General features: G+C 38.9%; 1 protein-coding gene across 1 annotated transcript; it reads left to right on the top strand.

The window, feature by feature from the left end:
* Nucleotides 1–509: 509 nt before the first annotated feature.
* On the top strand, nt 510–14,870 carry LOC139693486 (uncharacterized). The gene is made up of 6 exons (XM_071592056.1): nt 510–513; nt 839–959; nt 2,441–2,598; nt 5,112–5,249; nt 8,085–8,423; nt 14,471–14,870. Exons 1-6 carry the CDS (start codon nt 510–512, stop codon nt 14,587–14,589), a joined length of 879 nt encoding a protein of 292 aa, XP_071448157.1. The 3' UTR covers nt 14,590–14,870.
* Nucleotides 14,871–23,846: the final 8,976 nt, after the last annotated feature.

Below are 23,846 nucleotides of genomic sequence, written 5' to 3'. Positions count from 1 at the left end.
ATTAAGTGTGCCAGTAACACAGTTATGGCAAGCCTCTACAGAAGACTCTCCATAAAATACCGGAATGCGTCATTGAACATCTTCTTCAACAGCCGCATGGACCATGGATAAGCTGTTCCACTTTAATCATTGCTAATTTAGGTAATGTTTACCTGACTCTTCCTACTTTTTCTGATTCTCATAAATTTCGTTTTTTGTGATAAACCTTCATCCTATAACTCCTACTGTGATCTTGTGATACATTCAAAATGATCTGCAATTCCTTCATCCTATAACTCCTACTGTGATCTTGTGATACATTCAAAAGTATCTGCAATTCCTTCATCCTATAACTCCTACTGTGATCTTGTGATACATTCAAAAGTATCTGCAATTCCTCGGATAACTAATTTTTTATCATTTGCTAACTTGCCTCAATCCCTTCATGCTCACCTTCATTCCCAACTTAAGGCCTTTCCATGTTAGACTCAATATTCTTTTGCCATAAATGTTGAAGAGCACCGGCAATAATGGGTAACTCTGCCTCACTTCTCTGCTTATGATTACCCATCCTTATGATTACCCATCCTTATGATTACCCTCTACCACCTAATTCATGCATAGGTTTGGAATATCTTGCATATTTCTTGAATCTACTCCTTTATTCTGCAATACTTCCATCAAAATTTTTCACTCTACTCAGTCAAATGACTTTTCAAAATCCAGTGAAAAGAGAATCAAAAAGATTACATATTTATTAATGATTAGAGCTTTGCACCTGGTGAACAATTTTTGTAAGTGTGTCTCTAAATTATTCATCAATGTGGAAAAATATTAATTTTCTTGATCAATCTTGCAGTTGAATATAGCTGTGGTGATGTAACTTCACAGCGGCAGTTCTATTTTATCAATCCCCAAACTTACACTCCCTACTGTGAATTGACGGTGGAAGTTAAGGATCCAGCAGTGACACAAATAAGGTAACTATGGATTCTGTTTTCTGATAAACACCAAAGTTATACGATCTACTGACACAATTATTTCTTATAGTTATGCATGATAGCTTGAAGCTGAAACTGAATAAACTTTTAATTGAATTAACCCTTTTACCTAAATGTACTTAAATTTATTACAATAATTTCTCATTTTGCCCCTTCCTGATATGAGTAATTTCTCATTAAATTAGAGATTGAAAATTCTTACTGCACCAATATTAAATAATTATTTTACCCAAAAACATTATGCTACTCTGTCCAATAAATACAGGAACTGAGGACTTGATTTTACAAAATTTAGTCTACATCGATTTTGACCCCTTCAAAGTAATATACTTTAAACGACCCTTGGAAGTCCTCGGCAGTTAGACTTTTTAGTTTTCTCGTTGTTTCATGCTTTATTGTGTCCACATCTTCCCAGTGATGTCCCCTCATCACAATTGTGCATTTTGGGAATAGGAAAAAGTTGCAGGGGGCGAGATCTGGCGAATAAGGAGGATAGTCAAGGATGGCGATTGAATTTTTTGCCAGAAACTGGCAAACAATCAATGCTGAATGTGCAGGTGCATTGTCATGGTGAAGGATCCATCCATCATGTTCAGTTAAAATAGTGTGCACTGTTGATTTTCCTAAATTCAGTTCATCAGCTACCATTGGGACAGTTACTCAACGATCAGTAAGGACAAGGGACGGCACACAATCAATGTTGTCGTCAACACATGTGGTTGAAGGTTGTCACGGCCTTGCATCATCCGTGGCGTCTTGTCGGCCATCTTTAAAATGCTTAATCCACTTGAAAACGGATGTTTTCTTCAGAGCATTATCACCATAAACAGCTGTCGATATTTCAGTAATTTCTTGAAAACTTTTACCACACTTCACCAAAAAACTTGCTGTTCATTCATTGCTATGTGATTTCGTCAATTTCCATTTTCGACAAACAGTAAAAACAAGGACAACAGAAACCAACATAACTGGCACCATGCGCACAGCTCAACGATCCACCAAACACAGAGTAGTCCGGGTCATGGCCGCCAGTTTGCACCAGTTCGCGCATTTATTGTACAGACCACGTAGTTTACATACTCATAGCATTCATTACAAACTAAATTGGCTGTATATATGTGGCTCCTTTTAAGTCTAAAACACTGATCTCACCTATGGTATTAGTGGGGGCTGTAGTTAAAATGTAGCTCATTCAATTAATACAAATTGATATTATTATTTGTATATATTCCAAACTTAACTCTAATTGTGTGAAAAGAGTAAGCATGTGATCTCCCATGGAGTTTGCGATGAAGGTTCTGTAACATCAAAAGATTATGGAGTTCTTCATTAGGAAAATACTATGGCGTAAACTTAAATACCAATGAAGTAATGAAATTACCACCTGTGACAATGTCGTTTTATTACATTTATAATTAGTTGTGAAGTATTAATGTTTTATCATCATTCGTGACCATTAGGTTGGACTTTGAAAAATTTTCCTTGGCACAGCCCGATGGAGGGACTATCCCTTTTACAACTGCATTCTCATGTAACAAGGATCGCTTTACCATTTCAACTCAAGCAAGTGGAAACTTAGGTTTCCAAAACCTATGTGGGGAGAATGCTGGCCAACACAGTAAGTCTGATAGTGGCAGTTGATGCCATGTTTCTTTGTTTCTCCAATCATGGTTAAGCTTAAAGAGTTTGCTTGAGGCAATAATAATAATTTTTATTTTCCCAAGTATTATTGTACCACAGAGGACACCACATAGAAAAATATATATGCAAGAATAAAGGAAAGCATACATATGCAGGGAAAAATACACATTTTGATTACATTTTCATGCACATAATTCATAATTTACATAGGTTACATTTTTGCACGTACATATCATATTTTATCAGAAATGTATTCAGACATGCTGTATTAATATTTCCCAGTTAGGAATGTTTTTATTTGCCTTTTAAACTGAGTTGTGGATCATTCAATTGGAGGGCCATATGAGGGAGTGAGGGACATTTGCAGCTATTTCTTATCCCCCAGGATATTTTTGATTTGTTTTCTGCATTGATAATTATGTTGTTGCTGTGGGCATGTTTAATTTTGGCCAATAGCTTTTGATATTTCTTTTGCAAGCTTTGTATTCCTTGAATAAGGTTGGGTCATCACAAGGTTTGGTTTTTGCTGCCATTTCTTTAAAACTTCTTGAGTACTGTTAGATCTCATCACCAAACTATTTTTCAAGAATTTTTTGTCCAATTGTATTGGCTAAATTTTAGGAAGGACACCTTTGAAATGATAAAGAAATGAAGAGTAAAATTTCTTGAAACACTCTTCAAAGGTATGTAATCTATAAACATTCTCCCAAGTGCTTAGGTATAGGTACATGTGTGTAATCTATAAATGTTCTCTCATGCTATAATCTTGCAGCAAAATCAAGGTGATTTTCTTGATAATGGTTGGGTGTTTAGAGTACATGATAGGTAATTCACTTGGCTTAATTTAAAGGTTTCAAACAATAAATGGTGATCAGATAAAGAAGGGGAGGATTTTTGTTGCAAATGGTGAGTTTTCAAGATGGAAAAAAATATTATCTTCCCATGTCTGAAATCTCTCTTTGATTCGAGCGGACTTACAGCCTTATGGCCACTATTTTATACAGAGAATGTAGGCTAGAGGTGAAAAATTTAGGAGCCAGAAACCTTCCAATTGAAATTTTCTTCCGGTCATAGCCTTTGTAGGTTTCAAAATGGTAGGTTTCCAGGCATGTTTCTATGCAAGATAACTCCCAGGAATTGGATGCTGGAAGTTTGGTAGCACAATCACTTTATGAAATCGGCTTCGGTAGCATTTTCAACTCACTGATAAGTTTAGACTGACCGGAGGTCAAGATATCAGAAGCAAAAGTCATTGAATCTTTTCCGTTGATTCACAAACGTCGTTGATTTTTACTATAGCAAATGATTCTCCCTTTTGTAGATTAGCCTTTCAAATGTGAGAGAACCTTTTAAAATGATCATTTCCTGTTTGAGCATTTCGATATCAGACACCATGTCACAGCAAACTCATTAGCATGATAAGAAAAACATTTCCAAAAAATATCTCTGCATTGAGATAGGGCTTTAAGAATAGATCATTTAAACTAATGGATTTAGAATGAAAAATGAGTGGGCGTAATTTGCAATTTATACCTTTTATAGTAGGATGAAAGGAAATATCATAGGAACTACACTGGTTTGCACAAGAACTGACATCTTGAAGGGAAAAAAAGGTACTTGATACTAGGTATCTTAGGGAATTTTGGTCAAGGTACTAGATATAGGTAATTCTGTTCATTTCATTTCATGTGTATGTGCATGTATTTCATGTCATGTACTTGCGTGTTTCTTGGGTTTTGTAACATTACTTTTCCCCTCAAATATTATCACCCCACAGCTATGCCAGTGGAACAGAGAAAGAAGAAGTTTAGAATGACATGCATGAGGATAATATTAAGAACTATATTCTTGGCAGGCTAGTCGAAACAGATAGTAATAGCTTGAATAAAAATTATGATTTAGTATCAGAGACGAATGATTATATTCATTCTGAAAGTCATAGTGACTTACAAAATTCTGTGAACAATATGTTTAATTTCTCTGATCGGTTTTGAAGAGATTGGTCATTAGTACCTCATTTTATTTGGTATGATTGACCTTTATTTGATGGTCACATTATGACATGGTGTTATAACATATTAAAAACTGTATTACCTGAAAGCCAATAGCTGCTTTAAAAAGGTATATCCTCTAATTGAGGAAAAGAGCCTGGAAAACCTGCATAAAGATGATACAAGATCATAATATTTATTTAAAGTTCCTATTTGCAAATGTTATTTGCTCCTTTCTCTTTGCTGTTTTAATAGAGATCATTTTTGAAAAAAAAAGTTAAAGAATCATTGCCGAAAGTGTAAAATTGAAATTTACAAATTAAATATGACTCGAATGCTTAAAAACTGTTGAGTAAGAATAGTGTCTATCTCTTCATTTTGAATGCTCACTTAAACCTCAATGAATTTTAGTTCTAACTATTAAATTTAAAAGGTAAAATAATTATAAATTTGAAATAACCACTACATTAATCAAAATTGGCATTTTATCTCATATTAGTATACGTCCCAGTGGATGCAACAAGAGGCACAGCATCCATTCCACTAACTTTCCAACTGTCTGGAGGCATGGCTTCACAATGGCAGATTGTTGTCACACAAATTGATTGTACATCATCGGATACATCTGCACTATGTGGTAAGATCAGAAATAAAGTGTACTTATTTAATTCAGCTTTCCATATGCTCTTTAATTCATCCACAGATGATATGTTTGCATGTAATATGTGGTTAACGCATAAATCGTAGTGGTCAAATAAAAAATAAGATAATAATGATATTCTTACCAGTAAGTGTGAATGTGTATCACAGATATTATTATTATGATATTATTAGCATTCCTTATTATAGTCATCCCCTCCCATGGACTACAATGTCTTGATGTGGTAGAAGGGCTTGTGCATTCTGATGACCCCTGGAGCTGTACTGGTGGGACTAATGATAATTAATCATGCCAGGACTACAGCCTGGAATGCTGAAAACTGTAATATAGGGGAGAGTGTTGGGCAAACAAGGAAAGGGCTGGGACAGGATATGAATGTTGGACGGGATGAAGGGAGGAAGGAAGTACTCAGAGTTGAAGAGGGACTTGATGTAGAGTAGGTTGCTGAATTGTGTTTTGATAGGAGTCACAAAATATTTCTTTGGTAGTTACATCCATCCAAAACCTACTGTAACCGGTAGATTACTTACTTAACTTAATAATAGACATCTGCCTACAATAGGTGTATAATACTCTGCTCATAATTCGTAGGGATTACAAAGTCTTGCTGGAAGAAATAAATACCCAATTTCAGCGGCTCATTTATTTTTTAAGATAAAGCAGCCCATGTGTTGCTTCCCATCAAGTCAGCAAACAAGCCAAAATTCAAAGGTAATACTGCAAGGCATACATGATCCTCTGATAGATTCTTGATATAGATGGATAGTTAGTAAGTAAAGATTAAAGCATAAAGACACTCTGTTAAATTTTGCTAAAAAGGCTTTAAATGGGGCTGAAAAGTTTTTTATAATTCTCTTGCTGCATGCTTTATTTCTTAGGGAAACAACTAACAAAATTGGATATAATTGTGATATTGTCATTGATATTCCAGATATTGGTTGACTCTAGCCTACCATAGTCCTTTCCATATAACTCACATATACCATGTTATATCTTCCACCTAACTTCACTATTTTTACTTGTCCTAAGTATTTGTCCCTTGGCCTTCCCTCTCTGGCCTTTTATTTTCTTTTATATCTTCCATTATCTCCTTTACTTTGCTCCCAACAAATTCATGACCCCTCAAACTTTCAGCAGATTATATGATATTTTTATGTAGAAGCAAACCTGGAATTCAATAGAAAAACCCCACAATATTTATGGGATTAGGAATTATTTTTCTCTCTGGTTAAATAAATATTGAAGAGGCACTTTACAATTTTTAATTTAATGAAATACTGTTAAGTTAGCACTTATTGGTACTTGATTAAAATATCACAAAATATGCCAGTTTTCCTAGAAATCCATAGAGTTGATAAAATATCATTATTTTAAGAATATGAAGGTACTTTATAGATCATAGTATTCTAAAAAAGCACTCAATATTTTTGGTGAACAGGATTAGTCATGGAATATAAATGTACATGCAAGGAAATCACAGTCATAAATCCAAAAAGTCCAATATAATTTGGAACTGAAATGCTTCTATGACTTTACTTTTTGATTTTTCACTATACTGAAGTTAATTTGTCACTTCTGTCTTGACCCACACCTTGACCTGATTATCTTTCAATGTATTTAAGTATATCTTTAAGTGTTTTAAGTCTTTAAATACCTTTAAATATCTCTTGTTAAATCAGATAAATGTAGAGATTAGAATGTGGTTTCAATTTATTTTACAAAAGATTGGGACTTCATCATATGGTCTATATTTTGCAATCATAGACATGATATAATGTATACTTTGTTGCTAACCCTCACTTCGACTTGTGTTGTTGTGATGGTTACCCTTCAGTATGCTGAAGAGGGCTACTTTGTGGCCGAAATACGCGTATTCGTATTCACCTTTCTTATCCCTTTCCTTTTTTCTTTTTACCCCTTCTTGACTTGTGGCGTTAGCCAACTAATTCCATTTGTACTTTTACATTTACGTTACGTTTAGAAAGGTAAACTGTTTACGGCTATTGGAGTTTTACATTCATTCAATACTACTAGCCATAAAATCTCAATTCTATCAATATGCTATCCCTGGTGGTTACTCAGGTAGATCTGGCCCCTGAAAAATACATGGCTAAGGTGTAACAAGGAGTGTTTAGAGGCATCAATCTGATTGAAATTCAGCCATTCAATCAGCCGATGAATGGTGCACTCACTTGACTACTATACCATTAATAGTAAGCAAGTGATATATCTCAGAATTGTGTCTTAATCTTTCATTTTTTTAGGCCCTGCTTAACTCCGCTGAAATTATTAAAATAATTTTTATTTTCATTCTGTATACATTCATTGCATATTTTGCAGGTTGAAAATTCATATTAAAGTACTGAATAGTGCATTATTACAGAGCATAAAACATTAAATGATTATTCATATATATTCCATAGGGAAGAATAAAAATACTATAAAAAATTTTACTTTTTATTTCTTTCCACATTAAGATTGATTTTCATACACCTAGTTGAGGCTTCTACACTTATGGGCAAGAGACCATTTCTTGGAAGTAAATATAAATATTTAAGCTCTTTATGCTATGTTTAAATATATCTTGAATTTCAAATTCACAACAAAGAATCACAATGTAAGTACAAGAGATGAAACACATATGAAGTTAGATTGAAATGATGAATAGCCATATATCACAAAGATATCATGAAGTAACTACAGCCAGGCATTGTAAAATTTTATATTATTAGTATATAAGGTAAAATTCCTTTTTAATGCTTAGTTAAATATTTATTCAAGCATAATTTAAATCATTCTTCTTATACTCAGCTCCTCCAGGGTGTCTACAGTATTACCCATCACAGTCTGGCAACTTTGAGAGCTTTAATTTCAATAATGGAGCTGGAAGATACCAAGGCCTTTTAAACTATGCCATCTGCTTCAAACGTGATATTGGTGAATGTGGAATACAGTATACAGCAAATAGCTTCACACTGGCAACTGACAACATGTTAAATCCTTATGGTGACAGTGGATGTGATGTGGAAGACACAAGTGCTGAACCCTCATCCAGAGACTATGTAATTATTCCAGAAGGAAAAACGGTGAATAATATACAAGCATCAAAATACTGTGGCGAAGAACTTTCGGAATCAAATCCTGTAACAAGTATGTATTATCAATATAATTTTCAAAGTAAGATTTATAGATTTTACTTTCTAAAAAAGGTGTCAGTATTGGACCAAACAATCAAATGTGGACTCTCTGAGTACCTAGCTCTGTTGGTTGAGAAGTAATAATACATTTATAAACTACATAAACCTGGCTAGATATACTTTATATTCTCTTCATCTTCTGTAGTCCATATTTTCCGTCCAATTTTCTAATTACCTTCAATAAGAGGGAAGATTTTAGGTGATTGGAGGGGGAGGATAGGTACAGATTTAAATTTGCATGAAGTGAGTAGGGAGTGGACATCAGACTGACTGAAAATAGTCTGACCAGACTGTAGTATTAGATGATATTTGGATATTAACTGACAGTAGAATTTTGTTTCTTAGAATGTAAACTATATTAAAAATCAAATAACAGTTCATAATGCCTAATCTGAAATGTGTTGCCATTATTATCGATCAAAATGAATGCAAAGGGAATATGTAAACACATTAGTGATCATTTGCCAGCAACTGCTGCTGGTTTCTGATCCCAACATCACTGTTATCTGTTCAGCTATGACTCTCTATTAAACATTATTGGTGTTTATACCATTTGCCCTTCCTGCATGTCTGATATCAATCCCTCAATTTTGAATTTATGAAAGAGGGAGGCAATCATCCAATATTTCTATGTGCGATACAGTCTCAATCCCTCCCATGGACTACAACCTTGAGGTGGTGGAAGGGCTTGTGCATTCCAATGACCCCTAGAGCTGTGCTGGCAGTAGTAATAATGATTGCTCTTGGTAGGGTCACCCATGCCAGATAGGTCAAAGGTTAGGAGGCAGACAAAAGGTAGTTCACACAGCATCTGTTCCTCAGTGAGGCGGCTGCAAAGGCATCCGACCCCAATGGCCATTGAGTGATGGTGTCACGTTAAAAACACTATTGAGGAAGGCAACGGAAAACCACCTCAATTATCATTCCCAAGATTAATATGATAGACACTGCAGAGAATATGAGTCCTGGCAACTAAGAGGCTCGGCCCAATCAGCTGTGTGTTGTGCCCGGCAGCAGGGGAAGCAAGGCTTCTGAGGTAGTCATCCCACGAAACCCTTGCCAGGGAAAACCAACGGCAGCGGGACAGAAGACGCAGAAGAAGAAGACCAATTTAGTTAGAATAGGAACTTGGAATGTTGAGGACAGGAAAATTAGAGAATATTAAGCTAGAGATGGAAAGGGGAAGTGTAGATATTTTTGGTCTTTGCAAGGTGAGATGGAAGAATAGCGGGGATTACTCCAGTGATAATTATAGAATAATATACAGCAGCGGGGACAAGAGCCAACGAGGGGTTGCCATAATATTAAATAAAGAGGTAGGCAGAAGTGTAGTCAACATAGAACAAGCAATGGATAGAATATTACTGGTAGAGATAAAAGCAGAACTGACGAACTTGGTCATTGTTCAGGTATAAATGCCACCGAGCAACCACATGGAGGAAGAGGTTGATAGGATATACGATCAGTTAGAGGACATAATCGCATGTGTTCTTGCAGGGGAAACACTTGATAGTGATAGGGGATGGGAATGTGATGATAGTTGAAGGGAGAGATGGTGCAGAGGTTGGGGTCTATGGTTTAGGCACGAGTAATGACCGCGGGGAGAAAGCAGTTGAGTTCTGCAGGAGACGGGTTAGTCATCACCAACACTTGGTCTATACACCACAAAAGGCGCAGGTATACATGGAAAATGCCATGTGACTCAGAAAGGTATCAGCTAGATTATATTCTGGTTAGACACAGGTTTAGGAACAGTGTGATAAATTCGCACCACTTTCTGGTAGCGGATGTGGACTCTGATCACAATTTAGTCATTACGAAATGTAGTGTCCGTTTCAAAAAGATAAGGCTGGGGCGTTGGGTTAGAAAATGGAACGTAGAAGTGTTAAATGGAGTGATGAGAAAGAAGTACCTGCAGGCTGTAGAGAAAATCATGGAGAATGGTAAAGAGCTGAGTACTATCGAAAAAAATGGGATTGTATCAACAAAGGGTTATCAAAAGCCGCAAAAGACACTATTGGAATGGTTAATGCGAAAAAGACTAGGAAACCATGGATCATAGATGAGATGATTACAAAGATGGATGAGTGGAGAAAATGGAAGAATGTAAACACAGAGGTAGGCAAAATGAAGTACAAAGAGTGAAATAATGAATTTAGGCGGGCAAAAAATTAAGCAAAAGAATCATGGTGGAGGACACAGTGCAAGGATATGGAAAAGATGCAGAGGAAGGGTGAAATTGGTGCGTTCTACAGCAAGGTTAAATTTTTATCAGAAAGTAAGAAGGGAAGACCTATGCTAACAGCTAGAGATAAGGTGGGTAAGATAGTAGTTGACACAGAACAGATCCAAGAGAGATGGAAGGAATATATGGAAGAGCTGTATAGTGAAGAACTTCGACCAACAATGCTAGACATAGCAGAGGAACATGACGTTGAGGAAGATGGCTTAGGTCCAGGCATCCTCGTTAATGAGATAGAAAGGGCATTAAGGGAGATGAAACTAAATAAGGCCGTGGGGGTGGATAACATTCCTGCGGAACTACTAGAAGGTTAAGGAAAATGCAGGACCAAGAGCATGTATATGGGCTGATTTTTAGCATCTATGAGGAAGCTTGTAGCATCTATCTATCTCACGCAGCTAAAGTTGTTCACAGGATCATCAACAAAAGGATGGAGAGCAGGGCAAACGATTACTCAGGGGATGATCAGTTTGGGTTTAGGAAGGGGAGAGGTACCAGTGATGCCATTGCAGTAATGATATCAGTAATCAACAGGAATATAGAACACAACCAGGAGGTATTTGCTTGTTTTGTAGATTTCGAAAAAGCGTTTGATAGAGTGAATTGGGAAATACTAATGAGTATTCTGCAGAAATTAGGAATAGATTGGAGGGAAAGGAGGCTAATCCGCAACCTGTACATGTCTCAGACTGCTCAGGTACGAGTGGGGAACGGGGAGTCCGGTTGGGCAGTATTAGGAAGGGGTGTAAGGCAGGGTTGCCCATTATCACCGTTGCTGTTCAACCTGTATGCAAAGGAAATGATCAAAGAGGCATGGGAAGAACTGGAGGTAGGAATGTAAATGTAGGTGGGGAATTCGTAAAATCAGTTAGGTTTGCTGATGACCAAGCTTTAGTTTGTCAGTCAGCCAAGGGGCTGCAAGCATTGCTTAGTGAATTGGAAATTCAGTGCGACAGGTATGGGATGAGAATCAATATTAATAAAACAAAGGTTATGCGATTTTCTAGAAAGAAAAAGGCCAAGCTTAACATTAAAATAGGAGGGCAAAACTATAGCAGGTAGAACAGTTTACGTATCTCGGTAGTGTTTTGGACCAACACGGTCAAAGTAGTAGGGACGTAAGGAGAAGAATTGCGCTAGGCAAAGAGGCTTTCACAAGGAGAAGGGAGTTGATGACGGGGACGTTGAGTAAGGATGTTAAGAAAAGACTCGTAAAAACTTTGATATGGAGCGTAGCTATGTACGGCGCGGAAACGTGGTCATTGAAGCAGGAGGATAGACGTAGACTGGAGGCTTTTGAAATGTGGGTGTGGAGAAGAATGGAGAAGGTAAAATGGACAGAGAAGAAAACAAATGAGGAAGTACTTGGTATGGTGGGCGAAGAGAGGGGTTTGCTGGGAGAAATCCTATGGAGGCAGGAAAAGTGGATGAAGGGGGTGTTGACCGGCAGTGGGATGTTGAAGACTGTGATAGAGGGTAGAATGTTGGGCAAAAGAGGAAAGGGAAGGAACAGGATAGGGATGTTGGACGGGATGAAGGGAGGAAGAAAGTACTCAGAGATGACGAGTGACCTGATGTAGAGTAGGATGCTGGATTTTTTGTTTTGTTAGGAGTCACAAAATATTTATTTAGTAGCTGTATCCATCCAAAAACCTACCTTAACTGATAGATTACCTAGTAATAATAACTGTCTCAATAAAATTATGCATTGTATTAGAGAAATGGATTAAAATGATTTCATGAGGTTTTTTTATTCATCGTGTGACCTCTTCTTTACTTCATAATTTTTTCAGTATAGTTTATCAATGACAGCAAGGTCACTTTTATAATGGAGAGGGAATGAAATATGCAGGATGTATAGTTAGTGGTATAGGCAGCTTATGTGGCAGGTACCTATGCCTCGAATCCCAAAATCATCCAGTAAATGTGGTCATGATTAAGGCCTAAGGAATGTGTCTCATGCCATAGATGCTCTAAACACTAAAAATATGGCCTAAATAGAAAAAGTGGTCCATTTGCTGCTTTATGTGCAATTTCTTTTTTATCCCATAATATGTGAATCAGTGGTTTATGGTATATTCTTAATAGGTCTCTCCTCTCCACTAAGGTAAAAATTATATATTACTGCCCCAATGCCATAAGGAAAAGCATAAAACTCCATGATGAGTGGTAGAGATAGTTTATAATAAGCCAGGACTCAGGTAGACATAATGGAATACTTTCTCATAAAACATTATTTGTCAGTCTTCTGGCCATTGCCACTCTACCTCATTTTTAGCAACTGATGCAAAGGGAGCAACTCCATAACTAATCCTGGTAAAAATTTGGAGTAGTATTTTACTAAACTCAAGAAGGATCTTAGTTGTGAAGCATTCTTTGGTTTGGGTGAACATGCAATTACATCATTCTTACTTGAAATTGCATTTAGTCAATCACTGTCAATTTCGTGCCCTAAGTCTTCTGACTATTTTTAACTTGCAATTTTTCTTATTTGCTCTGAAAAATATGGAATATAACCTCTCTAATACCTGCATCACCTGGAACCATCAACCATCGCCATCAACAAGTTTTTCATGTGCTCATTATTTATTCCTGTGATAACAGTATGATCTTAGAAATATTCAATATTCTCCAAACCCTTCAATATTTGATCCATTGTTCGCTGAAAATTGGCACATACAGAAGCACCTCCAAAATGCAGTAGGATGTACCTATAAAAGACTGAATGTATATTTATTTTACACCACTCCTGTGATTATTTTCTAATTGTAGCTGTTGGAAGAAATGAGATAAATCTAGAGTAGAAAATCTTTCTCATTCCCATGCCAACAACCGCTATACTTAGGGTAAAGGGTACTGCTCTACTTTATAGTTAGGATTTAAGGTTATTTATAAATCACTGCAGATCCTAATTGTAGTATTGTTGTTGGTCACAGAGACAATTTGGGTTATCCAATCACTGAACTTTACCCCATAAATGACTCCTGGGTCTGTCAGTATACTCAGCTCCCTGCCCTGCTTGTCTTTTTATGCAAAAGCCAAAGGTCATGAACAACAACTGAGTTTGCTCCTCATCTAAATGACAAAAACTGATTTCCTTTATTATCCCCAAATGTCCATTTCTCAAGTCTTTGAAGTCCTGCCAAATCTGATATACCCTGTAGATACTTTCTACTTGAACCCATTTTATTAACAAACAGAACTAAAATTTTGTAACCAATCTATTCCATTTATAGGTAAACCTCTGTTATGGACTTCAATGAAGGTTAGATCATGGCAATTTCCCCTATAAGTTACTTTTATTATCAAAACCTACTCTGAAGAATTATCTCATTAGAGTATGACTTGAGCCTAACATCTGTACGATTTAAAATAGTTGTCTTTATTTTGGGGCGAGATTGAGACTATAGAGTCTCTTCTACCACCAAACACCTAAGGAAGAGGCGGTTGAATTTTTTCACGAATATGTTATAAGACTGCTGAAATCGTAAACCCTGTATCAATATCCTTAGCAATTTCTTGACCCTCTACATTAAGGCACAACCTCCATGGTCCCTCATACACCTGTTCACACCTATTTTCATTAAACATATGAATAGTGCAATAAAACTGTCTCCTAAGAATGATATTAAAACAAGAAATTGCTCTGTTAACAAGCTCTATAACCACAGCTGATTTATAGAAGTTACAATAAGATTGATAAGTCTTAGCAATTTGATTGGGATGGAATTTCTGTTATCTAACTTTTTACTTTCCAGCTACACAACCAGGCCCTTTTTACATGACCTTCAGAACTGATGATAAGCGTGATCCTGTGGTGACTGGAGAAGAGAAAGGATTTCGATTTACGTATCAAAAAAAGACTTTTGGCTGTTGATCTCTTGCCCAGCACAACTAAAGTATTCTGCATTCCAAATGAAACTTGGGAATTTAGTGTGCATCATTCCCACTATAAATGTCTGTTGCACTTCAAGAAAATTTTAAATGGTTAATGCATTTATCAATCAAATATGTAAATGGTTAACTGACATTATTAGGAGATGAACTTTGATGGGCAATCCTTCATGTAATTACGATGCATATAAGCTGATTATCCTAAACTTTGTAGCTCTAAAGAGGCTATTTGTATGGCTTAAAATGAAATTTCTGATTTATAAATCCTACAGTGACTTTTGTGTGGTGAAGAATGCAATTTTCATCATTGAACAAGTCAAACCAAGTCCTTTGAGTTCTCATTCTTCTCTTTAGAAATTAATTTTTCCAATAGCTTCGTTGTATGCTGAAAATAAAAAAAAACCACCACTGAAGCCCTTGAGCTATAGATTGTGAAGGCATTTTATGATCTGAAATGGGCCTATAAGTAGGCCTATCGATTATTGAGTATATATCAGTGGTATAGCCAAGGTGGGAATTTGGAGACAAAGCTAATTGATATTTTGCAATCTATGAAACAGGTGAATCCTATTATTCATAGTATGCTGGAATGATACCTGTATATGTATCTTCTGAAAAAGTCCTAAGCAGGGAAGAGTGAGGAGATTTGGAAGAGGGTTGAAGAGCAATTGGGGGAGAGGGCAGTGAGCATGCCATGACAAGAGAGAGAAGAGAAGGGAGGGCCTGAGACCTTCATTCAGGTGGAATAACAGTATATTGTACCTAAGCAGCCTACCAAGTACGTATGTTGCTCTAATATTGCCTAAATCAAATTATTTTCTCAAGAAGAATCTCCTCTTATGATTATGTTAACTTACATACACCTACATGCCTTCATGAAATGTTTCTGCAGTATGATAATCAGTATTTTTATTTAAATTCTCCGAGACTCAAAAAATTACGAGGTATAGATTCCTCTTCTCGATCGGGGTTCATCAAGAATGGATGGTTTGTTTGTTTAAAACTAGTTTGTATGAAGTCCTGCAGAAGTTCACCAGGTAACTTGTAGGGGATGAGGTGGTGTAACTGATTGATGAGTCTGTTTGGCAAACTATTGCTCCATGTTCATTTTTCTGGGCCGTTAAAATAATTTTATCAAAGGGGTCTCCATGAAAATGTCTCCTCTCATTAGAACTAATAGGATAGTTGTATGGCGAGGGTACCCAGAAGAGGATGGGCTGAAAAAAATTTTCTTTCTTATTGATATTTTTCTTGGAATTCTCCATAATATTTCTGAGATTACAATAAAAATTCATCAATAATTTTAAAAATCAATTTCATCATTGTTCATTACTCACAATCGCTACTTACTCCATAAGCCAGGGAAATGAAAGCGTACACCTTATAGTCTTCCTTACAGTCTAGACTCCCCTCATGGCGTCCATGGTTTCCGCTGAACACCCGTAGGCTCGACCCTTTTTAGTTAGCTCTCTCTTCCCTGAATGATTCCGTGTAAATTTCAAGGTCTTGACTCTCACTATTCCAAACAACGGTGAAATGGTCTAGTGGTCGGTGAGAAGTGCAGCGAGCCGGCTCATCGCTTTGTCCTTGCATTCTGCGCCAGGTCATATGCCATCATCTTCACTACGAAGTGCTTACAGGGTCACCCACGAACACCAATTTTATTAATTCTGGCCAAATAACTTCCCCGAATCCCTTTCAACTCCTCTTGATACGGGAATGCGCGTTCGCCTCCTCCCTCCGTTTCGCCATGCTCTGGGATTCATTTTTCTGAGAAATTTTCGCACATTTCCACTTTCTCCCGCCCTCTATCTTCCTCTCAAAGTTACCCACACCTCTCTTCCTCCTCCCCGTGTCAAGTCTTCTACGCGTCATTTTGTGTTCTGATGTTGACCTATACGGACGAAGTTTGTTACTTGATACATCGCCGCTTATTCCTCCCGTTTTCGAAGGTGTGCATGAAGAAGCTGATGCAAGGGAGAGTCAGTCAATCGTGGGGCTTCCAATATTTCAGGTACAATAATGATTTCCTTAATGTATTTTAATACTAATATTTGATTTGATTTTCGATTATCGGATAATAAAAATTATAGCCTGTGGTGTGGATGTAAGTTTTCGCTTAAAATCTTGGGTATAGTGAATCAATATGAATTCGGGGATGAATGATCAGATACAGAATATTTCCAGAATAGCGAATGTGTCGGACGGTTTAAAGGCTTTCTCCCTCGAGCCATTGTTGTAACCTTTTTATGCAGTGCTATGTTTCCGTAATCCGTGATTAAATTAACTATTGAAAACACATGTAGTTTGAAAGTTTTGTGGTTCTAGAATCACGCAGCAATAAACTAAAGGTTTATTTTGATGAGTGAGAAGAGGTTTAAACATGAGCCGAGCTTTGATGTTTGTGAAAGTCTCACATTTCGGTGTAGGGATGGAGTGTATTTTTACTTGCGTACAATTCGATTTTCCACTTCGTTCTAGAAAACAAGAGAACCGCACCGATTGGATTTTGGATGCGTTTGTCCAAAGGAATCCCTGGCGGAGGCCGGAACTCTTTACACAATAGCCAAACGCACTACCCATTAGACTAACACGATCCTTATACGCGGAGTTAGCGGTACTCTTTCAGAGATTCTAGTATTTTAATGCTTTGTTCGTTAGTATTGGAAACTTTGGAATCCCGCGTTCGGCTGAAAAACTTGCGGCCAAACTGGGCTTAGTTTGTTCTTGGTTGGATCGTTTACAAATTAGTTTTTAACTAAATGAAATCTGGTTTCAATTAAGGCATCGTTTGCTACTCTGGTATGAGTATTAATTGTTGAACTCTTCACTTATAACTTATGCAATTTTTAAATGTTTTATTTTCAGTTGAACGTATTTGCAGTTTACACCCAGCTTTCTTTGCCAACATTCTAGTATCCAATTAAATTGTGAAATTCTGTCTTCTGAAATGTCTTCAGGCCGGTCTTTTGATAGTAAAGGTTTGTAAGACGTTCATTGTCTCAGCTACCATTACAATCGGTCGACATTAGCGTAATTCGGTGAAGGTACGGGGAAATGGTTGTGGGTCATTATAATTTCCTCCTTTTTATTATAACAAATAGCCATTTCACTGGGTGAACATCAATACATATTTTGTGTGTGTTTTAAACATAAGTCTTTCGCCAGCGTGTTTATAAATATGCACGTTTTCTCGAGTATTTTTAGTGAATGCTTTTTCCGTTTTCCCTTCCTCTCCCTTATCCTACCATGTTATTCCTTATCCATCCCACCTGGCGCTTGCACCGTCTGCCAAAAATCTTTTTTGGGGATCGTGGGGTATTCATATAAATGAAGATTAAATTAAGGAGCTGAGCAATGACTATCGTTTCAATGCATATACTCGTATTCTGTGGTTTGAAATATTTTCTGGCCGAAATTCGTCAAATTCACGGATTAGAGACCTCCCTCGACGGAGTACTATCGGTGGTTTCTTATCCTCAGTTGGAAGAATGATCGCGTAACTGGAGGAGACGTTCCCTTCTGCAATCATCACCACTTCTTGATCTGCTGCTCATCGTTGACCACTTTCTAGGTCGGTAGCCGTGGATCAGGATAAAGCGTGGTACCCTGGCTCGTGTGTGTCAAAGGGAACATTAGATTTCGCCCTATTCTGTAAGCTATTCTCGTCGATCCTTTCTTCACAGGAAATATGAAAGACAATGAGATTCCGTACTTTCTGAATTTTGGGGACCATATTTTGAAACTTTTGTACACTTTGTTCGCTTTAAATCGAAGATGGGATAATTCCACACTTTATTATTCCATGTCGCCATCGTTTATAAATCTCTTTTTCGTATTTCCACGCACCTTTGCCATTTGAAATCGTAAGAAAATTTGGCATCATTTCTTGGTCACTGGAGGTAAAGTCAGGACATGGTCTGAAAAAGCCAAGACGTCACTATTAACTTGGAGTAAACAGATTTTCTGCCAAAGAACCGTATAGCTTACCCTTAATTATGAGATTCAAGGTGGTAGATTATCCTGCATGTTTGTGTACGGGGCTCATTTAACTCGAGTCCCCTCCTTGTTGTTTAAGATTAAACATTTCTAATCCGGCGAAAGAAAAATCTAAGAGAGAAACCCGACGCAAAGCATTTCCATGACTACGAAATCGAAAAGTGTTCAAAAGAAACGAAATTCCAAATAACAAACAGAAGCTGGGATTGTGTGATGCGAATGAAAACACCGCAGACATCCGGTAGGGAGTTGCACCCAACGAAGAGCTTTAGCGGACTGAGAAATTCATTGAACGTTACTTGAAGATGTTAGTAAAAGAATTGAACAACATTTACTTCTACAACAGGTATCAGGTGCCATCGGAGGATAGCCCAGTAGTATCTGTAGCCCCTAACTCCGCCCCTGTGAGAGCACCACCCAGAAGGAACCGTCAGAGTGGGAAGGGGGAATTCTAGCGATAGGCAGCAGTAGAGTTAGACGTGTGATTGTCCCATTGCGGGAGAGGGCAGACCATGAGGGTGTGAGCTAACGCCTGATGGCATGGTGCATTCCTAGCGGCGGCGTTCCCCAGATGACGAAGGCGGTTGGAGCAACGGCTGCGGGCACGAAGTGTTCCAGGCAGCGGGTCGTGGCTCATGTTGGCGTCAAACGATGCCGTCGACCGTGAATCGGAAGAGATTCTAAATTCCTTCAGGGAGTTGAACTTAGAAGTGAATCGGGTGGGTGGTGTCGAGGGGTGTACGTCTTCTGTAGAAAAGACTAGCGATTACCTTGAAGACTCGAGGAGAATCAAAGGCTGAAGAAGAATTTACGGGGAGCCGTACGTGGTTCGAGAAGTTTACGAGAAGAATCATTTGGAATCCACGGGGTTGAGGCATGGTGAAGCAGTAAGCTCCGAGTCAAAAGCAGCAGAGAACTTCCTCGGTGACTTCAAGAAACTCGTATACAAGGTGTGATAAAAAAAAGACTGGACTGATTTTATTCTGCGCAAACCGTTCAATGGATCAAAAGAAGACAGTGTGCCATCTATCGACACATCTGACGACTAAAACGACAAGTGTTGCGTATGTTTACTTCGAGTCGCGTGTCTTAACTTGTTCGTCGCCGCGTTCAACGGCAGCAATTAAGGAGCTAGAGGAACAGCGTGTGTGCGTAAAATTTTCTTTCAAGCTTCGCAAAAGTGCTTCGGAGACATTTGGAATGATTCAGCAAGCCTTTGTTAATGAAGCTATGAGTTGAAGCCAGTGTTTTGAATGGTACAGTCGTTTTAAATCGGACAGAACCTCAACAGATGAAGATTCGCAAATGGGGCGGCCTTCCACTTCGACAGACCCCAACCATGTCAATTTTTAGTGAACGATTTGGCGTGGGAAAATCGCCGCTCAACTGTTAGGGAGAAAGCCGAGGAAGTGAAAATTAGTTTTGGATCCTGTCAGACAATATTGACAGACATTTCGGGCATGACGCGCGTCGCATCAAAATTCGTCCTGCGGGTGCTGACATGGGTGCGGAGTTTTTCGGCAGAACCGGAACTTCCGTGATCCCGCAGCCACTCTACTCTCCAGACGTGGCTCCATCAGGCTTTTTTTGTTTCCCAAGTTAAATTCAACCTTGAAAGGGCGCCGATTCGACTCTATTGCGGACATTAAAACTAATTGTACGGTGGACCTGAAGAGGAACCCTAAGGCGGCTTACCAGGCGGGGTTCGAGAGCTGGAAGAAACGTTGGCAAAGGTGCGTCGTCAGCCAAGGAATGTTATTTGAGGGCGACAAGCTCGATTAGGCTGTAGCCGTCGAAATAAACAAGTTATATAATCAGTCCTGTATTTTTGTGATCACACCTTGTGTGCAGGTAGCCGGCCCTAAAATTGTTTTAATCGTGACGGGTTCTCTTCTTGAGGAAGATGCCGAAGCGAACCTATATTTCTATAGGTAACAATAGAAGAGAATGAATAGCCCGGCCACAAGTCCCGCCCATGGACTACAACCTTGACGTGGAGGGAGGACTTGTGCGTTCCGATGACCCCTAGAACTTAGCTGGCGGGAGCAATGATAATTGCTCCTGTTAGAGTCACCCATGATAGGTCAAAGGTTAGAAGACAGACGAAAGGTAATCCGCACAGCGTCGGTTCTTCAACGAGGCTGCTGCAAAGGACCGGCTGGGTTGCCATTATATTGAATAAAAACGTAGGAATAAACGTAGTGAACATAGCACTAGCAGCGGATAGAATATTACTAGTAGAAGTAAAAGCACAACCGACGAACTTGGTAATTGTTCAGGTATACATGCCACGAAGCAATCATAAGGGGGAAGAAGTTGATAGATATACGATTAATTAGATGACATAATCGCAGTGTTCACTCAGGGAAACATTTGTTAGTAATGGAGGATTGGAATGCGACGGTAGGCGAAGGAAGGGGTGGTGATGAGGTGAGGCATTACGGTTTAGGTATGAGGAATGACCACGGAGAGAAAGCAATTGAATTCTGCAGGGGACAAAGGTTAGTCATCCCCAGCACAAGGTTTAGACACCACAAAAGGGATAGGTGTACATGGAAAATTTTAGATGACTCAGAAAGGTTTCAGTTAGATTGTATTATTGCTAAGCCTAGATTAAGGAACATCGTGATCAAATATAGTATCCCGGGAGCGGATGCGGACTCTTTATAATGTAGTGCCTATAAAGTGTAGTGCTCGATTAAAAAAGGGCAGGTGAGAGGGGTGAGGAAATAAAATTTAAAAGCATTAATTGGATTTAGAAGGAATTAATATCAGCACATCGTAGAGAAAATCATGAGTGAGGGAAAGAAGTAGAGTACTATTGAGATATGATGGAAATTAATCAAAAAAGGGATATCACAAGGCGGAAAAGAAACTTTAGGGACTGTTAATATGAAATTGACAAGGAAACCATGGATAATGGATGAGAATACTAGAAAGAAAGATGATAAAAGAAAGAAAGACAGGGAAAGGTTGCTATGAAGTGTAGAATCAGTTTCAAAAAGATAAGGCAGGGGGCGCGGGTTTAGGAAATGAAATGTAGGAGCATTAAAGGGATTGAAAAGGAAGGAGTATAGCAGGCTGTAGAGAAAATTATGGATGTCGGTAAAGAGATAAATACTGCAGAAGAAAAATGGGAATACATCAAAAAAGGGATATCAAAAGCCGCAAAAGAAACTATGGGAACCGTTAATGGGAAAATGACAAGGAAACCATGGATCACGGATGAGATGATTGGAAATATAGATGAGAGAAGAAAATGGAGAATGTAAACACAGAGTTAGGCGGAAGTACAAAGATTTAAATAATTAATTGAGAGGGGTAACAAATGAAGCAAAGGAAGCATGGTGGAAGACGCAGTGTGAGGCTATGGAAAGTTTGTAGAGGGAGGATGAAATTGGTGCACTATAAAAGAAGATTAAATCATTATCGGGAAGTAAAAAGGGACGATCTGTGTTAACACTTAGGGATAAGTTGGATAAGATAATACTCGTACTTGAAATAAAAGATCCAATGTTGATGGATGGAATATATAGAAGAACTCTATGCTGAAGAACTTAGGCCAATAAGCTTAGTTATAGAAAGAGAATTTGACGTATTTGACGTTCCCATCAAGAAATCTTTGCCAACGTCAGAGAGGAATAGCAGCCTGGTGCCACAGGCGCCTGTTCCACCAAGATTATACGGTCTACCCAAGATCCATAAGGAGGGTACTCCCATAAGACCCATTGTGAGTGCCATTGGGGCTCCAACATACCATCTGGCGAGGTACCTGACGGGTGTCCTTACACCACATCAAAAACTCCGCAGAGTTCGTCCAGACGCTACGGACCATTAAGCTGGATCAGCATGACATTCTTGTAAGTTTCGACGTTGTGTCCTTATTTACTAAGATTCCGGTGAAGGACACCATACTGCTGCTGGAAGAGAAGTTTGACAGCAAAATCGTGGATCTCTTCCGCCACGTGCTGACCTCGACGTATTTTCAATACCAAAAGAAGTTTTACGAGCAAGTGGAAGGCGTCCCCATGGGCTCTCCATTGTCTCCGGCGATTGCCAATTTTTACATGGAGGAGTTCGAGGAGAGGGCACTTAGAACGGCCCCACTAAAACCGAGGCATTTCTTCAGGTATGTGGACGATACCTTCATCATATGGCCGCATGGACCGGACACCATCACCAACTTCCTTGGCCACATGAATAGCATTCATCCCAGCATCCAGTTCACCATGGAGATTGAGAGCAACGGTCGGCTGCCCTTCCTGGATATCCTAATTGAAAGGAAAGCGGACGGGAGCTTAGGCCACAAGGTGTATAGGAAGCCTACCCACACCAATCTCTATTTGAACGGGAAAAGCCACCATCACCCTGCCCAAAAACGAGGGGTTATGTCAACGCTCATCCACCGGGCAAAATGCGTGTCAGACCAGGAAGGTTTGGAGGCAGAAGTTCATCACCTGAAAAATACTTTCCTTCAGAATGGATACACAAGCCGGGAGGTCAATTTGGCCCTTAAAAGGGCCTTCACCAGAAACGACCGTCAGAGAGAGGAAAGAGAAAAACCCGTTGCCAGGGTCAGCATCCCCTTTGTTTCCACGGTATCCCATAAGATCTCCAGGATACTATGGAAACATAAAGTGGAAACCATCCACAAGCCACAAGGAAAATTGAAGAACTTCCTTGGCACGGCAAAAGACGAACGGGGTTTGAAGGCGCCGGGGGTATACCGGATCCCGTGTGAGTGCGGCCAGGTATACATCGGGGAGACTGGCCGCACAATTGAAAAGCGACTAACGGAGCATGAGCGATGCATCAGACTCCATTACCCTGAGAAGTCTGCAGTCGCCGAACACAGCATCACGCATGGTCATCGGATTGACTGGGGGAGCACCAAAAGACTTTGTCACACGAACGGCTACTGGGACCGAGTGGCGAAGGAAGCCGTGGAAATCCGACTGGAAGGACAGAATACCTTCAACAGGGACACTGGCTTCCAGATCAGCAGCACGTGGAGACCTGTGCTGAGAAAAATTGAAAGTACGAGACGTCACCGGGGCGGCTCGGCACTTGGGAACACATCGGACCAATCGGAGGACACCTGACCCTACGACAGGGTATAAATACATGGCGAATTCATTGCTCTGCACTTCACCCTGAAGACGATGGCAGAGTTAGCCGTCGAAACGTCGGTGCACACCACGCTGACCCGGTGGGAAACCCGAGAGAACTTCCTGAATACAA

The sequence above is a fragment of the Hetaerina americana genome, unplaced genomic scaffold (genome assembly GCF_022747635.1).
Source record: "Hetaerina americana unplaced genomic scaffold, ioHetAmer1.1.p SCAF_1, whole genome shotgun sequence".
Lineage (NCBI taxonomy): Eukaryota > Metazoa > Arthropoda > Insecta > Odonata > Calopterygidae > Hetaerina > Hetaerina americana.
This window is presented reverse-complemented; position numbering and strand designations above follow the sequence as displayed.